This window comes from Dreissena polymorpha, chromosome 7, assembly GCF_020536995.1.
Source record: "Dreissena polymorpha isolate Duluth1 chromosome 7, UMN_Dpol_1.0, whole genome shotgun sequence".
NCBI classification, from domain to species: Eukaryota; Metazoa; Mollusca; class Bivalvia; order Myida; family Dreissenidae; genus Dreissena; species Dreissena polymorpha.
In genome coordinates this window covers 46,989,211-47,012,136 of record NC_068361.1, presented here as the reverse complement: position 1 = coordinate 47,012,136, position 22,926 = coordinate 46,989,211, and the positions used below count along the sequence as shown (strand labels likewise).

At 35.6% G+C, this 22,926-nt stretch overlaps 2 protein-coding genes across 2 annotated transcripts; both read left to right on the top strand.

Annotated features, from left to right (window-relative positions):
- The first annotated feature begins 202 nt into the window (after positions 1–202).
- Positions 203–5,634, top strand: LOC127839685 (signal peptide, CUB and EGF-like domain-containing protein 1). Its single transcript, XM_052368069.1, has 8 exons — positions 203–368; positions 691–822; positions 1,009–1,212; positions 1,432–1,598; positions 2,612–2,894; positions 3,392–3,553; positions 5,007–5,036; positions 5,567–5,634. The coding sequence occupies exons 1-8, from the start codon at positions 203–205 to the stop codon at positions 5,632–5,634; spliced, it is 1,212 nt and encodes a 403-aa protein (XP_052224029.1).
- Positions 4,864–9,768, top strand: LOC127838005 (sushi, von Willebrand factor type A, EGF and pentraxin domain-containing protein 1-like). The gene is made up of 11 exons (XM_052365494.1): positions 4,864–5,036; positions 5,178–5,351; positions 5,535–6,130; positions 6,311–6,523; positions 6,683–6,958; positions 7,111–7,290; positions 7,419–7,574; positions 7,688–7,720; positions 8,292–8,385; positions 8,996–9,052; positions 9,351–9,768. The coding sequence occupies exons 5-11, from the start codon at positions 6,871–6,873 to the stop codon at positions 9,568–9,570; spliced, it is 828 nt and encodes a 275-aa protein (XP_052221454.1). The 5' UTR covers positions 4,864–5,036; positions 5,178–5,351; positions 5,535–6,130; positions 6,311–6,523; positions 6,683–6,870; the 3' UTR covers positions 9,571–9,768.
- Positions 9,769–22,926: the final 13,158 nt, after the last annotated feature.

The window sequence follows — 22,926 nt, the reverse complement described above, 5'->3', positions numbered from 1 at the left end:
GAAATACACACACTGCCAAAACGACCATATCATATTTTAACATCACTCTTTATTTGTTTTAACTTTACAGTTAGAACTTTAAATAACCAATAAATTCAAAGATAATGATTCTTCAACAGACAAAGATATCCGAAGTCTAGCATAGAGATGTGATTTAAATCACACAGTAATTAGAAGTCAAATAACATCAATGTTCCCTATTATGACAGATGTGACCCCTCCAATGTACGCGGAATGTCCCTCGCTTCTCGTGTTCTACGCAGACAAGTTGCACGATTTCACCACAGTAAACTGGCAGGCACCTCTTCACTCTGACAACGCTGGTTTGGCAGGCACATTCGCAAGACAAGTGCGTGGCCCATCACTGGGTACAGTGGTACAAGTGGGCGAATACACTGTTGTCTACCAGGCATGAGACAGTGAGAACAATACATCCACCTGCGAAATAGAACTTGCGGTTAAACGTTAGTATTGGTAACATATCAGACAGGCACAATTCAAACCACACATCGTATACTGTTGTACGATCTGAATGACGAACTTGTATACATCTTAATGGTCCATACAAGGAATTATAATTTTCTTGTCACATACTAAAATACTTTTTATATGGTTTGCAATTACGTCGCATTGAATGGATCATTTGAATAAGAAAGATTTATAATGCCATTGAATGCCATGGTATTTCAGAGATCACTTGTCACAGTCTATACCCACGCCCATACACGAAGGTAGAGTGTCCGGATGGCAGGCGCTTTGGCTCCCAGTGTGACTTTACGTGTCAGGAAGGGGCATCCCTCAAAGGCAACAGCATCGCCCATTGTGATGCATGGAACTCGAGTGACGTTTTGTAGGGCAAATGGACGTTTGGATCCACACAACCATTTTGTGAAAGTAAGTCCCACTTTAAATATGATCATATCTTTGTGAAGTTTAAGGCCAAGTTAAAGAACATAATTGAAACGAATGAATTCATATGCACGCTAAAAATCCTATTGCATGTTTTAGTGGAAAAAAAAAGTTTACTCCCCAGTGCTCCCGAGCACGGTGCGCTCTCTTGCGACACCTGGGCAGGAGGAGCATACTGCGTGTTGCAGTGCGAAAAGGGATACGTGGTCCATGATTCAGAGTTCGATCCTCTTCTGACGTGCAGCGACATCAGTGGCGTGTTCTCAAACGTTAAAAATGATGGAAAATTGCCACCATGTACAGGTCCGTTAACCATAAGTTTTTTTATATTTCCATTTTTATTTGAAATAATACCAACTCCAAACTCTAAAATCATTATCAGGGGAAACGCTCTTGGTATCGTCATATTTAAGTATTAAAGGCTATGGACAAATTGCCTATATAAAACAAGACAAAACAAAACAAGAGAATATATGAAACACTAAATTATTTCATTATAAACTAAGCTTTATACTTTCGCAGCATGGGAACCGGATCCGTTTTTCAATTACCAGCTTGATGAGTACTATTACTTTGATGGCGATTGTTGGGCTGCCAAAGAGCAGATCAAGCAGAACTTCATAGCCGCCCTTTTATCCAGTCTGGGAAATGTGTGCACAGCGACAAACTGCAATGCTTCTTATGTTGAGGTGGGAAAAATATGCATTTGTATATGTAGAAAGCTTTTATAATATTTTCTGTTAACAGAAAGTCTCCTTTTAGCAAAAATCCAGTTAAGGCGGAAAGTGTCGTCCCTGAGTAGCCTGCGCGTTTGCACAGGCTAATCTGGGACGACACTTTACGCACATGCTTAAGACCCCCTTTTCACAAAGCACGGCTCAAATGCATTCGTATATGTAGAAGGAATAGAGCATAAGGAACCCTAAGCAAAGCGTGAGGTACAAAAGCGTGCTTTTCAAGATATTCAAGTAATTTTGAGCCTAGAAATTCTTAGCCAGTGAATGTTTTTATCACACTAGAATAGAGCATACTCTTTATTTCAAAAGTCATAAGTTAATAATGTCAGTGAAAGCTAATTAAACGAACGGAAGAAATGCAACTATTCTACTACTACTACTACTACTACTACTACTACTACTACTACTACTACTACTACTACTACTACCACTACTACTACTACTACTACTACTACTACTACTACTACTACTACTACTACTACTTCTACTACTACTACTACTACTACTACTACTACTACTACTACTACTACTACTACTACTACTACTACTACTACTACTACTTCTACTACTACTACTACTACTACTACTACTACTACTACTACTACTACTACTACTACTACTACTACTACTACTACTACTACTACTGCTACTACTACTACTACTACTACAAATAATACTTATATGAACGCCAATTAGATTAGTACTAAATGTTTTTGTGTAATGCACACATACATTATAAGTAGTTGCGATATACTTATTTTGTAATTTTATTTAATACAATAACAAGTACAAACATGTTTAGGCATACTAGTATACGATACCTTTTCCGTTTAATTGCACAGTGAACCAAAGAATGCAATGTCTTCATCTCCATTTCACGACACATGTGCTATTGACATTGATATTAAGCAGGATATTACGGCTTGAAAACTCAAAATCACAAACAGTATGCATCTATATCTTAGGTCTACTGTTTCAACGAAACTCATCAAGCAAGGGAACGCCGGTCAGTATCAAATACTCTGACGGTATCTGTGATACTGACTGTGTCTGGCGAAGGTCAGAACAAACTTTCGCCTACTGATGCCATTATGATGCAGGAACAAATATATCGAGCAAGGGCTGAAAGCAACGCAAGTCTCGAGATAGGACTCGGACAATACATGCAATTAACCTCTATACATGTTTCTAATCCCGAAGTCACGTGCCAACTTGGATCGATTGCGGACAGTGTAATGCTTGCGTGTGGTAAGGAGAATGTTAGCTCTTCTACATAAGTCATTTCATCGATTAATAATTGCAACGATTTTTGATCCGGAAATGACTCTTGTATTTTAATCAAAAGCCATTTCGTCAGTTGCAAACATAATTGGTAATCTCTGCATAATATAACGTTTACGGACAGCTTTGCTGTTAGTCTTCCGTCATGGTGTGTGTAATCCCCTCGTTGTTGCATGTATCTCAAAAAGCAACGAAATCGTAAGCTGACATCAGATGTATACAGCATTTAGTGTCGCTGCTTGTAATGATTTTGTTTTAACAAACTTGATATAATTTTGAAATAAGCAAAAGCCGATAATTAAAAAGTACATAAATGGCTTTAAATTTAATTCTGGACTCTGAGATTACTGTTTTTACATTATAAACATCTCGTTTTAGGGAAGTATCCAAAACAAAACAAAAACTTTTGTTGGATATATTTTGGTACATATTCATAAATAACAACATTGCCAACACTATTGTAGTCCATTGCTCGATCGGGACATACCATGACATCGACGCAGGTCAATGCAGACCATGTCCGAAGGGTCAGTACCAACCCATATCAAAACAAACAACGTGTATTGAATGTCCTACACGTACGACCACACGGACAAATGGCTCTATTGACGCCAATCAGTGCTTTGGTAAGGCAACCTTATGTGTTATAGTATAGTTATACTGTTCCTTGTTTTTTAAGTTATTTTTGTTTTGATCACTTAACATACATTCAGTTACAATAGTAAAATAAAATTTATAAACACAATGGTTAGTGAATATATTTTCTCAAATTATATAGAGGCGTGTCCTCCTGGATATATTTCCCCAACCGGAACCATTCCTTGCTCTCCGTGTGATGTAGGCTCATATTCACCGGTGTACGGGCGTACACAATGTATGTTGTGTCCAGGGTCAAAAACCACGAGAACTAATGTGGCTGCTTCAGAAATAGAAGAATGTTATGGTATTATATAATTGTTTCTTATTGATTATTGATTGTTTAGCGTTAAGAACTACTACACAATATATGTGCACTTGACATATTTTCAAATTCTATTGAAACTAATACTATGCTTTATCTAGCTTATCTTGTACATATAATATAGTATCTAATAATTCGAAATGTCTGACATAATTATGTCAAAACGAGTTAAAGCCACAGTGAAGAACTGTTAGCGGATACAGCGCGTTTGTTTGCAAACCTGCAGGGCACTCGGTACTGCATTTGGAACATTTCAGATTTTGACTTGGAGTTTTCAAGCGATATATATGCATACGGCAATGCCTCTGTGCGATTTAAGCCCACTTCGAACTGTACGAACCTCTACCTGGACCTCTGGATGCATTGCAGCACATGTGACCGAATCTTAGAGATTACAGACGCGCACGGGCAACCTGTGTTTAGATTGGAAATTCGGAAGGGTTTTATTGATGTAACGCTTCATGGGTATGTGTTCAAATGTTTTTTACACGGTATAGCGCTTGTCAAACTGTAATCTTGAGAAATCCTATAAATAATATTGAACATACAATACTATAGTGTCCATTAATATCAAAGTTGCAGAGTTTGGTTCGCGTATTTTAAAATTATATAGTATTAACGCTTTCATGACGTTTATAATTTTATAAATATGATGTTATTGTATAGTATGGAAAATCAATCAGACACTATTGTTAAAAAAGATTTTCTGAAAATTGTTGTTTGAAAACGGATTTTCCAGAATTGTAATTGAAGCTTCGCATGTTTTGCTTATGATCTTCATTCAGAGCTAGTTTGGTTTACTTCATTTTTGAATACCTTAAATATATAATGAATTCATAACTGTAAATATGCATTGCGGATTACTTTATTATATACCCACAAAAAACAAAAACAAAATTAGTTTTAACAAAATGAAAAACCGGTTCAAGGCAGTGTGTCATTAATTACAATTTCAATCATATTTGCAGATGTCAAACATCTGTGAAATCATTTGGTATTATTGAAAACCTTCAATGGCACAACCTCGGCCTAAGTGTCACTAACAGTAACGTCACGGTGACTATTGATGATAAAGAGTTATATTCTCCCCCACTCACGTACATTTGCTACATTGTTAGAACCGGAGGACTACGATTTGACTATTGGAGGTACGTAATTAAGAAAAGCAAGCATTTATACAAAGTTCACACACAAGGAAATGTACTAAAAGAGTGGTAATCGTTCCGTCCCTTTGCTTGACAATTGTTATATTCAAACAGAACAGGTTGTTATTGATATATTTCTTTTAGGTTTATTATTCGTTGGGAGTGTGACAGCACTGAATCTCTGGGATGCAACTTCAAATGATGTAGAGTTGTCTCCCGTACATAAATGTTCAGATGATACTCGAGGCACTCTGTTATCATGGAAACAATTTGAAGAAGTGGAGGGCCCCTTCGTGCGAAGCGTCAGTCGATGCGATGGTAAAATCGATTGAAGTTCTAAATACAATTATATCATGTATTATTTAGAACAAACACTATGATGTATTTATCCGTATAGTTAAGCAATAACAGTGACACGTTCAGCTGTTGTTGTCTCTTGTGCCGGTAAATACGATTCAAACAATTTGTATTCCACCGTCTTTATCTTCTTTCAATAAACAGATAATGACAACTGTGCAAGTTCTCCTTGCCAGAATGGGGGTGTTTGTCTAGATGGACCCGACACCTTCACTTGCACGTGCAAGACTGGTTTGACGGGTGACCGGTGTGAGCTGAATATGGATGATTGCACGTGGAACTCGTGTCAGAACGGCGCTACGTGCATAGATGGAGTAGATTCCTTCACGTGTCAATGCACTTTAAAGTTTAATGGTGTTTTTTGCGAAATCCAAATTGGTACGTCATTACAGGATTTAATTCGTGTATAAATGTGTAGCCTTAATTGATAACGGCCTTGTTTATGTTAGTCAAACGATGCGATAACATGAAGATGTGTTTTATAATAAATTAGAAAGTATTTGAATTAATACATTGAACTTTCGAAAACTATTGGCTTTCTGCACTTACTTTACTATTAAAAGTTGACGGCGGTTGGACCTCCTGGGGATTGTGGGGATCGTGCTCAGTCACGTGTGACTCTGGACAACAGATGCGAGCCCGGGACTGCTCTGATCCGGCACCTGAAAATGACGGGTCGAATTGTACAGGCAACGATTCTGAGATTCAAACGTGTACTATGTCTGACCTTTGCGTCTATGGTAACTTATTTCACCTTTTCTATGATAATTATCCTTTATCCCATTAGAAATATTTTCCAATCATTAAGTACATAGTCTGAAATTAATAACATAATGTAAGTACATGTGTATATTATGTGTTTTTCAAGAACACTTGCGCGCACTATAAGCATCCTTAAATACAGTTGCTTTCTTTTAAAGAATGTGACGTCGATCCTTCCGACCCTCTTCACGGGTCCATGAACTGCTCATGGACGGGGCAAGGTACTCGGCAGTGTCTGCCGTTCTGTGAAGATGGCTATGCGTTCGACTCGGAATTGTTTCTAGACAACATCATATGCGGCCCAGACAAAGGCTTTGAGTGGAATATCCGCAATACTTAAAACCCGAATGTGCAGATTGGAACATGTGCAGGTTATATTACAGACCTGACATTTCATAGACGCATGAACATGCCCAGAATAACTTAATGAAGATGGACAGTGTACATGCGTTAGCACGCGTCGATTGTTTTGTTTAATTATCATATGAACATGTTCTGTCGACGGCATTAAGATGTTGTTGTTATTTTAGAGATCAAGCTCGCCGAAGGAAACACTCTGATTTATTCGGGTGAGTACGAAGACCTCACACCGGAAGTGTCGGTACGCGACTTGACGAATGTGTCAACTATTATACGGTCAACCGTTCAGGCTGTGGTGGACGGGTTACAGTGCGTACAGAACGGACACTGCAGTTTGCGTTCACTGGCGGTGACCGGTATGATGGCGGGTAATAAAGTCAGTCGACGTAAAGGAAACACTGAACTGGTTGGGTTCGAAGTTGAGATATCGTGCATACCCGTAAAAGGTAAATGGAGAACAATGTACACTTATACAATCAAAGTAAAATAAACAGACGTTGGACATCAACTATGTTCGACGTGTAAGAGTCATGAAATGTCTACTTTCCGCTTACTACATATACAATCAACTTTTGTGTCGATGAATACTATATTTTAGATCCTCGGTCGTGCTATAATATACTCGAGGAGGCCTACTATACTCTCCAGCGACTAGTGAACGAGAGTCGATTCTCCATACTGGTGGATCATACGCGATATGATATTGTCTCCAACGGTTCATCTGTTGATGGAGAGGTTTCATGCCCGCCAGGAACTGTGGAGATTGATTTCTTCTGTGGTAAGAAACAAATGTCAGTCATGGTTCATATTTCTTTAAACAAGTTCATTCAATTAACACATACATCCTTAAATGAGTAATATAAACCTTAACGGGTTAAACAAAGTTTTGTTCTAAAAAATCTTCAGTTCAATGCGGCCCAGGCAGCTATCCGGTAGACTACTACTGCGAGCGCTGCCCACGTGGTACCTACAAAGAGGACTTCACGAGCCCACAATGTACGCCTTGTCCATCAGGCTGGACCACAAATGGACTGCAGACTCGTAACGCTTCCATGTGTATTGGTATGAACCAATTCATATTCCCTGATGTATTTGTAAAAAGTGAGGACTTCAATACGTTATGAATATTTCTTGAAAACAAGCATAGAACAGACTATGCCTGATATATGTTTCAGTTCAACTATCAAGGCCCGAAGAACATGGACAAGGTAAAATTATTTTTCTAGTAGCAAATGCTGTATACAGTAGCGCGAACATAATAACAAACATACTACTAATACAAACACACAACGCTGTTGAACTCATCAATGTCAAGGTTGGGCTATTATCATTATGCATGTTGAATGTTATGTTTTATTAATCAACACATTTTCAAATACAAAAATCTAGACAGAAATATATAAAATATTAACACCTAGATGGTCTTGATTACTATTTTAATTTGATACTTTTTAAATAAGCTCCGAATAACGAATACAAATATTCATTTTACAAACAGTATGTAAGGTCCCGTTATTTGTATATAATAACAACCTTTGAAAAAAAAAAGAAACCAAATAAACATTTAATAACAATTGCAAAAGAAAAGATAAAGGAAAGTTATGTGTACCTTATGGTTTGTTTTGATTGGCACTTTGATTTAAAGCGCAACGACGTTTCCGACTTGTTCTAATTTGTGACCAAACATGTATTAGTGTATTGTTTGTTTACATGTGTGTTTTTAAATTTCATTTGATCGTGCATACCATGTCTTCGACTACCATATTCTTTTCATTTTAGTAGGGATAGTTACCGTATCATGTGCTGGTGCCATAACATTGGAATTAGCAGTTCTCGTTTATTGCTGCATGCAACGCTGCAAGCATGCTCGCCGGTAAGTCGTGCTAAAACTTTTGGGGGATTTCTATTATATTCGGGTTTCATAAATCGTGTTCCTTATACTCACATATTTAACAGGAGAAGCGACAATTAATGACTTACGAATTACTTTATGATTTCTGAAGAAAGGCGAAGTATATTTAAAGCAATTGTCCATTCAAAATTATGCAATTCCTTTGAAAGAAAACGACTTAAATGTCAGTAAAAAAATATACTTTACAACGATTAATCATGTTATGTTCGAACGCCTGTTGAACGCCTTTTGATTGTAACGAGATGTACACTCTGTATTCTCTAGATTTACTCCAAAGGCATCCCACCTAATCGCTTGTATAAATACAATAAAAAATACTCGCAAAATCTTTATAATTCGACCAATTTTAGTGCGCATGTTCATATTTTGGTTGAAAAGAGCTTCATGAAGACAAATTTTGCAAAGTTGTTTTATACCAGTCGGACTGTTGCTTTTAGTACTCTTACGTTATGAAATGGAAAAAAAAGATACTCGTTTTTTGTATAACTTTACATCATTTTATACAGATAGTGTGTTGATAGTGTGTTGACCAAATAGTACGATATAATACATAACTTGATTTGCATTGCAGACATCCTACCAAAGAAAATAATACTGCAGAGGTGTTAGAAATACCGATTGCTTTAAAGTTAGTAGTATATTGTGTGTTTTAATATTGAAGAATTGTAATCATTATATTCATGAACTTCCATGTATGTTTATTTATTGCGCGTATTCATATAATGTCTATCCAATATGTTTAATGTTTGTCGCGACTGATTTTGTTCAATATTCGACCTAAACACTGATAATACTTTCAGCTATACGAACTGTTGTATAATATATACTTTCCCCGTATAACTCAACACTTGCTTGTAATATACCACACTTTATAAACTATTATAACAAAACTTATTGCACTGAGAGTTCGTTAACTGTTTGTCTAGCTCCGGGCGTCTCGTCACTGCGGATGCTCCAACGCGCTTCCTGCAGGTCAGCCACAACTCTCCAGGTCAGCCACAACATAACTCGGAATGGAAGCGTATGGCAGACCTTCTGCCAGACGGGTCATACATATATAACCCAAGTCGTTATTGGGATTCAGCGAAAGCCTCATTCATTAGTTTGATGGGCTCAGCTAGAACGAGTATGACCGTGCGTCGATAATCTGCATCTGGCCAGATGACTCCAAGAAGCAAATATCTGTAAATATCTGTATAATTGATCACGTTATGTATTGTTATGTATCAATTTAAAATACATGTTAAGGAAAAAGACAAGCCTTTTAATACGGTATCATGTTAATAACTGGCAAAAAGAGACCAATATCGGCTCATCATGTAGTTGTATCTATAGATTTGACAGAACCAAAATAATCACCAAAAACTGACAATTATAAATAAAATAAAATAAAAATATATTAAAGTCTAAATTCGTTCATGCTATGGGTTATTTTTTATTTTGCAAAGTCAATTACTGTCGTAAGTATGTGCACCTAGTACTGCTAAACCTGTCTTACCCAAGTGAATTGTATGTTGTTAAACTGATCGCCGTGACATGACTGACACAGTTGAACATCTAACTAAAGGTGACAATAAGGTTCATTGTTTTCTCTTAATCATTGATGTACTTTGTAATTTCCAGTAATTACGGGAACACGAAAAACCTGAAACTCTCTTTCCATTGAAATCAAGAGCTTGTTTGCCGCAAAAATGCGTTTTCTTAAAAGGGGAACATTGAATGATACTTTAACATACCAAAACGTTAGATTTGGTTCTTTTGGATTAGAAACCAGCCATTGATTTAAACAAGAAGCATGAATGAAACAATTGTACACATCACATGGGAGAGATAGGAGAGAAATTGGAGACAGGAGTATATGATACTTATAGAGTGTGTGCATACAAAATGTGACCATGACTACTATGTCTTTTATCCCATTTTCACCGCGACATTGACGGTATAACACGTTGTGGAATATACTTGCTTGTATTCAACACTGTGGAATATACCTGTCGCGTGCACGGACTACTTTTTAAATGACGTCATGCGATATGCGCTAAAACTAGGTCGATATTGTTTGGTTCATTGATCGAATTTTAAGGTCACCCATTAGAAGAAAATGTGCATATTTTGCAGAAAAAAAATATATGACATATTCACCAAAAGAAATGTTTTTTGACGATTTATTATAAACGCGACTTATTTCACATGTTTTCTACATGTACTGTATGTCGACATATCTGAATTGTCAATTGATCACATTTTCCTTCTTTCGTGTAATGTGCATTGTTTATAACCAAACCATATACTTTTGACATTTAACTTAAATATTGAGAATGTACAACAAGCCATACACATATCGCACAGTTCATGAATAATCTGCTATGTTTGCTTTCCTATTTAATTCACGTTAGGCATAGAGCTGTGTAAAGTATAAGATGGTAAAAATAGCACCACACTGCAATTGGGAACGTCCCATTTTGTGTGTATTTATATATTAAATTATTTTCTCGTACAATAAGGGCATTTACCAATGATAAATAAAACATTGTGCAAGTTTAAACATAATTATGTTTGTATGCAGAAATCTGCAAATGCAACCGAGTTTACCAACGGCTATTATTAGATAAACTGCTCCGGTTCATTTGAACAGCAGTAATGTAGAGCACATGACGTAGCGTGTGACGAAGAAGAAAGTTTATCGCGTTCATAAACTCATTTGAATAAAGTGATAGAATGGCATAAGGGTCTTTATTTAAATATGCTGAAATAATTATTAAAGACCCTAGAGGCAAAATCAATTATTGAGTTAAATGGATTATTAGATGGATTTTAAAGGATTATTAAAGGTAAGATACTAGTTCTTACGTGTTTTGATTTTTGTTTGTACTTTTGTCGTTCCCTGTTCTCGGGGAAATGATTTTAACATGGGCGCCATTGATGCATCGGATCACACACGGCATACCCATAACATTATAAAAAAAACACGTTCTGCGCGTCCTTAAATTCGTCGTCCGAAGTCGGAAAACGTATTGCCCTGTATATTTTGTAAAATAAAGTGTCAGTCGCTGCAATTGTCTGTTTACTCGTCAAAATTGTCAAGGTCGTCGATAGCTAAAGAAACTTTAGTGTACAGTTTATTTAGTATTGACAGACCTGTACAAAGTCGCGCCAGTCAAAAATCATAAAAAGCGACATTTAAAGTTATGGTAGCCAGAACTAGGTCGTTGATGGTGTACATGTATGTTGACATCGACAGCATTTTGTCAGGAGCAATCGCCGCCATATTGTATTTTGATCACTTTCTTTCGAAAATAAAATGAATTATAGTAAAGTAAAATCTTCTTTTCGCGGTCGTAATGTGTTAAAATTCGCATACTGCGTAAAATTGAATGTAGGCATATGGTGATATTTTTACTTGTTTTACAGTTTGTGTGTGAATTTTTTAAAGACTATTTTGCGTACCAGAACAAATACATGTATATCACTACGCATGGTTACATTTGTTAGATTTTATGCGCTTTTATGACTAAATTAAAATTATTGTTAAGGTTATTAGATCTATTTATGTTAAATGTCACGTTGAAAAAAAATCAAATGGGATAAATAGAATACTAGGATTAGCGTTGAATACAGAGAAGTTTATGTTGCTCGGCTCGAACACCGAAAGCGCTCGCCAAGGCTCGCGCTTCCGGCGTTCTAAGCCTCGCAACATAAACTTCTCTGTATTCAACGCTAACCTAGTATTCTCTATGTTATCAAACGATGTATCGCAGGTGCGTTAGTTGTTTGCACTGAACGTGATATCTTCATGTTTAAATGTGTTTTATTTATGTGTCACTATAATGCTGCTTTTGGAACATTCCCAAACGTTTGGTTGCAATAGCAGCATGAAAAAAAGAATATAATTATATCAGTGACTAACATAACCTTGTTTACTTTACCATCCACAGTGCTAGTTGCACGGAGATTAAGGCATACACGGCGCTACAGCTACTCATTGATTCATGGAACAGACACATAATTATGAAAGTTCACTACGACTTCGACGATATCGGAGTCTTAAACTTTTTTAAAATGAACACAAATGCTGTAATTGTAATGTATACACCTGTTATTTATCAATTTCTTCATAACTCTGTTGTGCACGGATGGGTTCATTTATTACCAAAGTCTGTTTTATTGTTTTGAAAGATCCTAGTTCTATAAGATTGCATAGTCAGTGTTTTGACAAACTTTGTTTTAAATATGAATTGTCATAAGCATGTTAACATCAATTTTTACATACTATTAGTCAGATTTAAAGCAACATCAAAAATACGCTCACACATGCATGTACATTTACGATGATAGGAACTTTATATATTTATATATTTATACCACATTTATATAGACTAGCGCCCCTTTCATACACGAGAGTGTGTTCCATGGCGATTTACATTTTTTCCCTGATCCAGTGATCATAAGTCAAAAGTCGTCCGTTAACATCTTGGCGCAGTATGCAGCCACGGCACATTGGCTTATATCCCTCACAGGTACCTATTTATACACCTGGGTGGAGAGGAGCAGATGTGGGATAAATTTCTTGCTCAAAGGCGGGATTCGAACCCGGAACCTCTCGATCCCTTAGCCAGCGTCCTACCACTGCTCCCACAAGACCAAGATCTTTAAGACTTTATAGTATCCAATCACTTGTTTTCATTACCTGAAAACAATTCTTGGCATTATGGTGTTTACATATCATGCAAAGACAGTATTTCCGGTGATTGACACGATAGTTTGCTTTTCCACTATCACTGTCAATTGTGTTTATCTTTGATTCCGGCTATTCGCCGATGACGCCGTTATTGTCGTGATTCCAATTCTTATTTTATTATTCAACATTTGATTAACGATTGATGCACTACTGATAACGTTACTGTGATGGGCATACTGAGTGTGTATATTGAAAAGAAAACATTTAAGATCATAATTATGTGTTTTACCAAGTAAATTAATCGCGGCTTATTTCATCAAAGAATACGTACTTGTTATTTAAACTAAGACGGGAACTTAAGCACCCATAGGTGATTAATTATTGGCAATAAGCAAAATCTTTATAAAACGTCATCGTCTATCGAAGTACGCTACAAAAATAGTGCAGATGTGTTTTGTTTGATATTAACATTTTTAAATACTAATTATCTCGTATTAAAAATCCAAAAAAATATGTACGTGATACAAAAGGGAACCCCGTGTTTTTTTTCATTTGTTTATTCGTGTTGTGCACTACACGTGTATTCCCGATTAATTCGAAAAGAAAATACTATATTCTACCGACGTTTCATAAATATTTTTGCATTGCTTTAAATCATAGGGTAATACATAACATGTGCTCCTTGTTGTTATTGTAATTGTGTCATGAAAACTTGTTCCTTGATAAAATATGTAAGTGTTTTTTTTTCGTTTATTCAAATATCCAAAACTCAATGGCATTGACTGCATTTTTAAATTATTAAACATATTTAAAATATATAAGCATATTAAAGAATCATGCTTACAACATAACTGTTTTTATTAAATGCGTAAGCACTCAGAAAACGTGTTTAGATAACAATCAAGCATCATACAAACGGCGTAAAACACATAAAAAAATGAAATTTATGTGTTACCTAAGCATATTCAAAGGAATAAATCTTATTTTTACTGATACAAAAAACCCCGTGCATTACAGTATTATGAAAATCGTAAAAAATGCATTGGATAAAATACTGATGTCACAGCTCCCCATCCTAACCCCTCACATAAAAATGTGAACTGTGATAGTATGTATTCACGCGTCTTTATTTGAATGACAAATATTTATATTTGCAAGCACAGCTCATGGCCTTTTTCCCATCAAGAACAAAAGTATGTATTTATTGTCTTAATTTTATAATAATATATTATTTCTAACTATAATGAAAAGTTAATGATCTAGTGCATGACATGTCCAAATTTCTTGAAGTCAGTGTAATAATGGTCGAGACAGTAAAACCTGGATTACTGCATTATTAGGTATTATAACATGTCTATTATGTCATTGCCACGTGTCATCTTTAAATCGTTGCAGTGGCATTCAAAATATGTACCAAATCGTAAGTCAGTTTTTAGTTGTGAGCTAGTTTTGCAAGTCAGTCTGAGGTTAACTACGATAGCATCTGCTCTACTACGCTAGGAACGATAACAACCGCATCTGCCTGTTTATAGTTCACCACTGGTACAATGCAGTGTGTGTATGTAAGTAATAGTGTATAACAGCTTGTAAGACGATATTGGCCAGTCTATTATTTACCAGCTAGTGCGACGATATTGGCTAGTTTATCATTGAAATCTGTACATATTGGCTGCTTTCAGGGAAAACGGGGCTTAATGCATGTCAAATAAGATTAGCCTATGCCCACTGATTAGCCTGTGCAATGCGCACAAGCTAATCAAGGACGACACTTTTTGATTGTATGGTGTTTTTTGGAAAAAGAGAGTCTCTGGTACTGAGATGACAATTAATGCATATGCATTAAGCCCTGTTTTCCCAAAATGAAGCTTATTTTTTTTATTAGTGATGTGAAAAAAAAACACATCTCGACCAGTGCTTTAAGACACAATATTTATAAATTTGAGTGGCTTATGTTCATTTTAAACTAGCGATATAAAAAGCTATAACATAATTTTGAAAACTGAGTGACGTCTATATATATTATACAATAGCGAACCTTCAGCGCTTTGATTTGGAGTGTATCCTATACGCACATAATAAAATGTCACTTGCGTTTAATACAAATATTGATTCATAAATATGCCGACCAGTCTCGCTCAGATCAACTTTGAAACATTATAATTGTAAAATTGCTGTGAATATCTCACACGCAACTATACATGCAATCACAGCAAAATATAATGCCTACTAAATAATGCATACATTAAACAATGATTTGCGGTCTACATTGCATAGTGAGTTAAATGAGCACATTCTGACGCATATTTTTCATTATTTTTTGTGTAAACTAAAAATGCACAAACTTTCAATTTGAAAATTGAACCATGCAGATATTATCCACGTTCCAATTGATTAAATTACAGATTAAGAATGTGCAAAAATGGGTATAATTCACATTGAGTTAGCTCATTCCCGAAATTGAAACACGCAATACCGGGTACTTCTTACCGGTTTTATGAGCCAAAATGAGTACGTTTTATTTCATTAGTTCAGGACCGAAACTGAAACACGGAAACCTGTAATTAGTTCAGACCCGAAACTGAAACCCAGAAAACCGGATACTTCTGACCCGCTTTAAAACGAAAATAGGTACACAAGATACACCATCCTGAAGATCTTAATATCGTTGCATTGGATGATTTTGATTAAAAGAAGGATATGACATGTTCTTGATTAATTAATAGTTTTTTTTGAAAACAATTCATTGGTATGTTCTTTGTATGTTTACAATATTACGAAATTGCTAACCATGCAAAATACATTAAATTAAGTTTATGACTTGAATGAGCATGATAAACTCTATTAATCAACATTTTATGACTATTAATTTATCATGTTTCAACAGCAAGAGGGAATATAATGTTTCATGTAAACAAAATGTAAAGTTCTCTTTAGTTAAAACTGCAAGAGGAACTTGTGAATGTTAACCAAATTTTAAAGGCAAAACAAAACACAAAAGTATTACAAAAGCATGTTGTAACGAATGTGTTATTTAACTACGAAAAACGTCTCTAACATGTTGATATTATGTGCGCATGAGTCACTTCAAATCGTTTGATGCCAATGAGAATTTGTACTTAAGATTTTTGTAAGCGATTGCAAAAACATTCACAATTGTTAAATTCAATAATCATGCTCTTAATTGGTAATAATGGTGGATACATTTAGAGCATCAATAAAACAAATGTTCCATTATAACCTTGAGGTTTCTATGTGATGAACCATTAAAATAACATAATTTAAATCAGAATACATGTTATTTATTCAATTGAAGTATGACATTTTACGCTTTGTTATAATACCCTGAATATATATGATAATTCGATTCAATCAAACGAAATGCATGTGGATTTAGTTATGATCATTTGTGTCGCGTTCTGAGAAAACTGGGCATAATGCATGCGCGTAAAGTGTCGTCCCATATGGACGACACTTTCCGCTTTTATGACATTTTTCGTTTATATGAAGTCTCTTCTTAGCAAAAATCCAATCTAGGCGAAAAGTGTCGTCCCTGATTAGCCTGTGCGGACTTCACAGGCTAATTTGGGACGACATTTTACGCACATGCATTATGCCCAGTTTTTTCAGAACAAGACTCATTTAATCACAAATATTTTCAGATCTCAAATTTAAAAAGAAAACTTAAACGAAACAATTGATTGTTTAAAACGTTATATTACACATGTACATTTAATATATCCATGACATTTATATGAGGTCACAAAGTCATAACAGTCTGTATACTAGGTTACCACTGGTAACCTTGTATATGTATATGTTTCAATATTTTGACTGCCTCTAAGTTGTTGTAAACGAGTAAAGTCACATTACGTGTCGCTGTTGTTGAAAATAAAAACAACCAGATAAGCAGTGTGTACAAAAGCAGTATAATAGGGTTAATATTCATTTACCCTTCATCTATAATACAATATGGTTGCCAAAATTTGATTGACTCAATAACCGTCCAGCAACAACAGCATCAGCAACCGTTTGTTTATATAATGTAATTATTACGTTTTACTGAGATGTTAAAGGAAAACTCGGTCGATAATCCGGTCTATAGTTTGGTGTAGGAGTACAACATGGGGAGCTCAATGTATAGCCATGAGTCATACATTTGAAACAAAATACGCCTGTATGTGTCCATGTGCCCTTTGCAGTGCTTGAAACTGTAAACGCTATTCAAAGAATCCCACCTATACGCGCAAGTCAACTTCAAGATTGCGTCAAGCTTCATAGGTGACCGGTATTAAATTGAAAAATTCATTATTGAGTTTGAAGTTTGACATCGATCTCGACCAAGCAGGACTGACTCATGCCTTCTACAAATTGTGTAATAACATTTTTATATTTAAGCCAGTTCTCCTGACAATCAGTTCAAGGGTATAGGAGATGTGGAGAGGACAAGAAATTGAGGCTCAACCACGACCTTGAGCCAGCCTTGCTGACTTAAATCATTTGCACATTATCTCAATAACGTTGACATTTAATGAAAGTCCATCAAAAGTGATATGATATATGGAGCTGAAACAGAGTGTGACGGAATGACAGAAAGACAGACTGACGGTCGTCGGACCGACGACAGCCAGTCCTATATTCAAAAATCCGTTTGCTTTAAGGGAAAAATACTTAGTTCATAACGGAATACGAGGAACGATCCAAATAAGGAAAACAGTATTGCATGCTGATGTAATAAAATATTATAAAAATCCATATTTGATACATAAGGCATTCAAATAAAAAGCTTTGGATTACAAAAGACTATGATTAAGAATTTACAAATTTGATTTGCTTACCTGCGTTAAAATAATTAAATAAACAACGTGCGTATTTGCCATGGAAAGGTAAGATTACATTAACCTCTAATTATGTGCGTTTATGTCCTTTTAAAAGAGCACAGAGGTTTGTATTTCGTATAAATAGAAGGCCATAAATAATTCAATTTACGAACCTTTCTTTAAAATCCAACTTGCGACGAACAAGGATAAAAACACGAAGCCGCTACACGGAATTACCAATAATCTCCTACATTGATTGAAAAGGTATAAAACAAAACAGTTAACAAGCGATTGTCATACACCGATGGTTAGCGCTCCAAGCAAGTATGGACGCTACGAAGACTTGCTTATTGGCGCTGGTGTGAATTTTGATGCCATGGCATGGACACATTTTCTTGCTTCAGTCTTTCAACATAGAGGACGACGTAAGTTTATTTTTTACTTTCGAATTTGATTATCTTTAGTAGGTAGAATTGCAACTAAGATAACTAAGAACTAAGTTAATATGTTATATAATTATACAAGTACATAAATATTAATTTTCAATATTACTAAACTGTAATGTGTGATAGTATAATTTAATTTAAGGCGATAAAACAATTATATTAAGGACGCGTCATGCGAAAATGCTATCCTATCCGCTGTAAAGTCAAACATGGTTTCGAGGTCTCATAAGAGGACAGGGTAGCTCCTGAACAAACTTATGATTACAATTACTTCGTAGTTCTTTTTAAATACTTAAAATGACAACCACATAAAATAAATGGACAGTTAAAATTAATTGGAGACATCCTCTTGAGTGACAAACGCTAAGCCTACTTGTGGCTGGTTTGATTTCGGATTTTAAGAAATAGTTAGATAGACCAACACATACTATAATAGTATATAAGGGACGGTACTACTAGCCCTTCTCATAGAAGTTGAGTAAAATGGCGGGCATCTGGTTCAGTGTATCACGTCCTTGAACAAGTTCACGCAGGTGATTCGTAATAATATTACTAAGTCAATTAGTTCAGGCTTGATATTAACGCTTGAATGACATTTGAATTATATATTTGAGCATTTTACTGTTGAGGCGGCTCAAAAATTTGTCTTCATTTTCTCTTTTGGGAGTTTGAGGGGACGTAACCGCGTCGGGGAGTTCGAAAAAGATGCGGTTATAAACAATAACTGCGCACGTTACATCAACGAATATCGAAAGTATTTCGTACTGTAAAATCAGCAAGGTTAAGATTGCGTGTGAACATATCGCCGCATGCAGTAGCGTTCATGGGGTAAATATAAACTCGAGGATGTTGTTTAATGAGAGTATGAGATGCAAGCTTTTGCATAAAGTAACTTTGTTACATTTAATTTGCAAAGAATTAAAACTAGTTGATATAGTCTTCTACATGCACTATATAATGACGTATTTTTTTTATCATGTTCGACTAAAAATAAACGCAAACGATTTATAACAAGTATGAAACATCAAAGCAATTAAAAGATACAATTTTAAAGTGAAGTAGCCGTTGGCTCAGGCCATGTAATGTTAACAAAGCTGCAAATACGGGAGTGTTCATTAATACCAAAAAACATAATAGACTGAGTCATTCTACGCTGGTCAAAGCAGCTTTCTAGTAGAGGTATTTATATCTGAGCTTCTGTTAAACGTTTGTACTGTCAACATTTCAAATAATAAACCCGGACCCAATTAAATTGCCAGACTTTACCTTACGCTCGGGTTAATTGGACACGATTAAAACAAGCTCATCAAATATGCTAAACGCTAGTAAACGAGTGTTAAGTTATTATTTTTAATTGATTCTACTCAAATAAGTATCTATGAATAATATACCATATAGTATTTTCGAATCGACCATAAATATTAATAAATTGTGCATACTGCTACTCTCAATATGAACATGCGCGAGTAATAAGTATTCAAGCGTCATACTTACACCTGAACTAATGTTTGTATAAAATATATTCTAGTAATAATTTGAGTCACTTTTGTGGCCTTTGTCAAGGCTGTGATACATTCATCCAAACTTCACGCCATTTTACTTAACTCATTTGATTTCCGTTCAATGCAATATTCTCAATGTTTTAGACTCTATACATATTTATTTGTTGAGGAAAGGGTTGTGATAACCATAAAAACAACGCAAATCTATAAACTATTCACTTTAGAATTGATCTGCATTAAAAGGTAGTCTTATTTATAAGACGCGCAAGGAATTTAGAGATGATTTTAATATGGGCTATTTTCTTTGGAACGTCTTATCGGCGAAGAACCAATTACGTGATGGAGACCAGAAAGTTTAAATGTTCTAAATTTGCGTAAAATTGCAAAATAATTTTACAAACTCATAAAGTTTTAGTTCAGAAGTCCATTTTTACCTCAAATATCGTCGAATTGAAGTTAGAAAGGCATACATTCTTCAAACACACTTCTGCTTAAATCGCAATAAAATCACTGTTCTCTCGCCATGCTATGAAACAGATTTAAATATGGCCCAATCAGAAGAAGGCATTACGGTGTAACGTGTACGTGTAAATGTTATTTAACATGAGCTTTTAACACCGACTTTTACCTAAGTAGATCTTGTATGCTCATCTTTGTCGATTTAATAAGCATATGTTCAAAACAGATATGGTGCATTTTCTATTCACTCTTCTTAATGTCAGCAACTTTTTATGCATGTCTTTTTCACTTCCTGTCTGTGTTGTTGTATGTACCTACATTCTACGTTACATAGGACGGTATACTGTACGGTCTGCATCACTATTATTTATGTACCGTATACAAATAAAAAATGCTATTTATATCAGAACTTGCAAATTTTGTATTGTCACTTAAGAAAAAACAACAATGCTCATTTAATCCAGAAAAGTATAATAACATCGCTTTACTTTATAACGCTCTGCGTTCACAACAGACGAACGCAAACTGTAATTTCCGCCGTTTATTCTTCACATTTGAACCACACGGTTTACATCGAGGCTGTGTTATCGATAAATATTTACACAGCGAGCGAATCGAGAGATAGTGAAAATTAAAATAGTAGTTAGATTGAAATTGCTCAGGCGTGCAAAAATTCAAGGTATCATAACACAATTCTTGCGGGACATTATCGAAAAATGAATTATCTACACATGTATGTAACTATTATTGCAATCCGTTGATACTAACTGTCTGATATCGGGGCTTGAATGTTGCGCACAAAATACTTGCGCAACAATATAGACAAAGAAGGAAAACTTTCCACCATTGTTTTGGTCTTTCCCCCGTTGAACGCTCCACATATTACCAATATAAAAAGTAGCTTAATATTTGAGAGCGTCAACAAGTTGGACTACATTAATAGGCATCCCAGTCTGCTCCACTGTTACTGTCAAAAGAGACGTGCGCACTGTCTGACCTAGTGAAGGGAACAGGCGGTAAAATCAGCTTCTGTGACCACAGCGATGGCTCAACTGTTCCTAATAGCCACTGGTGTAACGTCACTGACCAGGCAGAGCGTGGACAAAATAACCATCGGACGTACCGGTGTGAAGAAGGCGCCTGGCGGAGAGAGTTCGGCACTGACACTGACTCATCGAATCGTAAGATTAATTTCTGTGTAGTCTTAGTGTTTGTTGCATTGACGTTAAACAGTTTAAGGGGCTGTGAACCAGATTGACGAAAAAAAAGTTCTAAAATACCGTATTTTTTTTACAATTATTAGTTTATATTGATTAAAATATCACGACTTGTATATTACATTTAACGTGGGAAAAGTTGTTAAGTTTTCATATTTTCAGTATATTCGGTAATAAAAGTTCGCGATGTGAAATTAAATTACATCGCGAAAATAGGTGACATAAAGATATTCGTACTATAAATAACGCAAGTAGATTGATAGTTTTATTTATTATACCTCACTTTTATTTACAATGCTAAACTCCCATAGGCCATCGTGACATATAAATACTGTCAGACCCAGCGGGAATAAATTTACTGTCCAAAATATACTGTATCCCGCTGCCATAGCAATCACGTGCCACCAGCGGGAAAAAATTTACTGACAAAAAAATACTGTATCCCGCTGCCTTAGCAATCACGTGCGGAATTTTCGAAAATAATACCGTCCCATTCGCGCATGCGCAGTACGCAGTTTTGCGTGTCCGTTGTATTTTGGATAATTAAAATATCGATTGCAGCTGAAACTGTGCGGTAGAATAGATTAATGCCATTATTTAAGCTTTGACAGGAGTCAAAAAGAAAATCAATTTAGTATAAACGACACGCTTACCTCAAAGGCAACTTTAATCCAATGCTAATAACAATAAAGTTACAACGATGTGCACTTCCAGTGTCTGTTCTTAAGGTATTATGCATGACAAACACACAATCCGAAATACGTTTTGGATTCGATCGATGCTTTAAACAAATATTTTAACGTACGCGGCCCTATTGTTGTCATTAATCAAAATGTTGTCAGCTAAAGAGACATCATTTAACGTACGCGGCCCTATTGTCGTCAGGATCCTTAAGTATAAACATAAAGGGAGACAATGCAAGTCTTTTTAACTCGAGGTTACACACTATTTCACGAAAATTTGCATGCAACGATGAGGGGTACGCTGTGACGGCTTAAAGACCTATGCGTCCTATGGTCGTCATCGCTGTTGCCCAAGGGTCGTCAGTGTGTTCGTTAAGTCGGCACTACTGTAAACCAGACAACCTTAACAGAAACAAAAGAATTTTATTGACGTATTTTGTTGCAAAACAAAGCAAATAAACTTTCGGTTTATACAGTGCTTGTTACTTAAAAAATTAACAAGTTTAAACAAAACAAGAACAGCTTTTAACGGCTTACGTTACAAACGACTAACGTAACAAACGCATTTTGCGTGTCAATTGTTGCTTTTTATGGGCAACTCCATCACTTGTATGTACACGCCAGATAGTCGCGTGCGCATGCGAAACTCTTAAATATGATTGACTAACCCACTGTGCTCCGTTTCATTTGGCGTGTGATC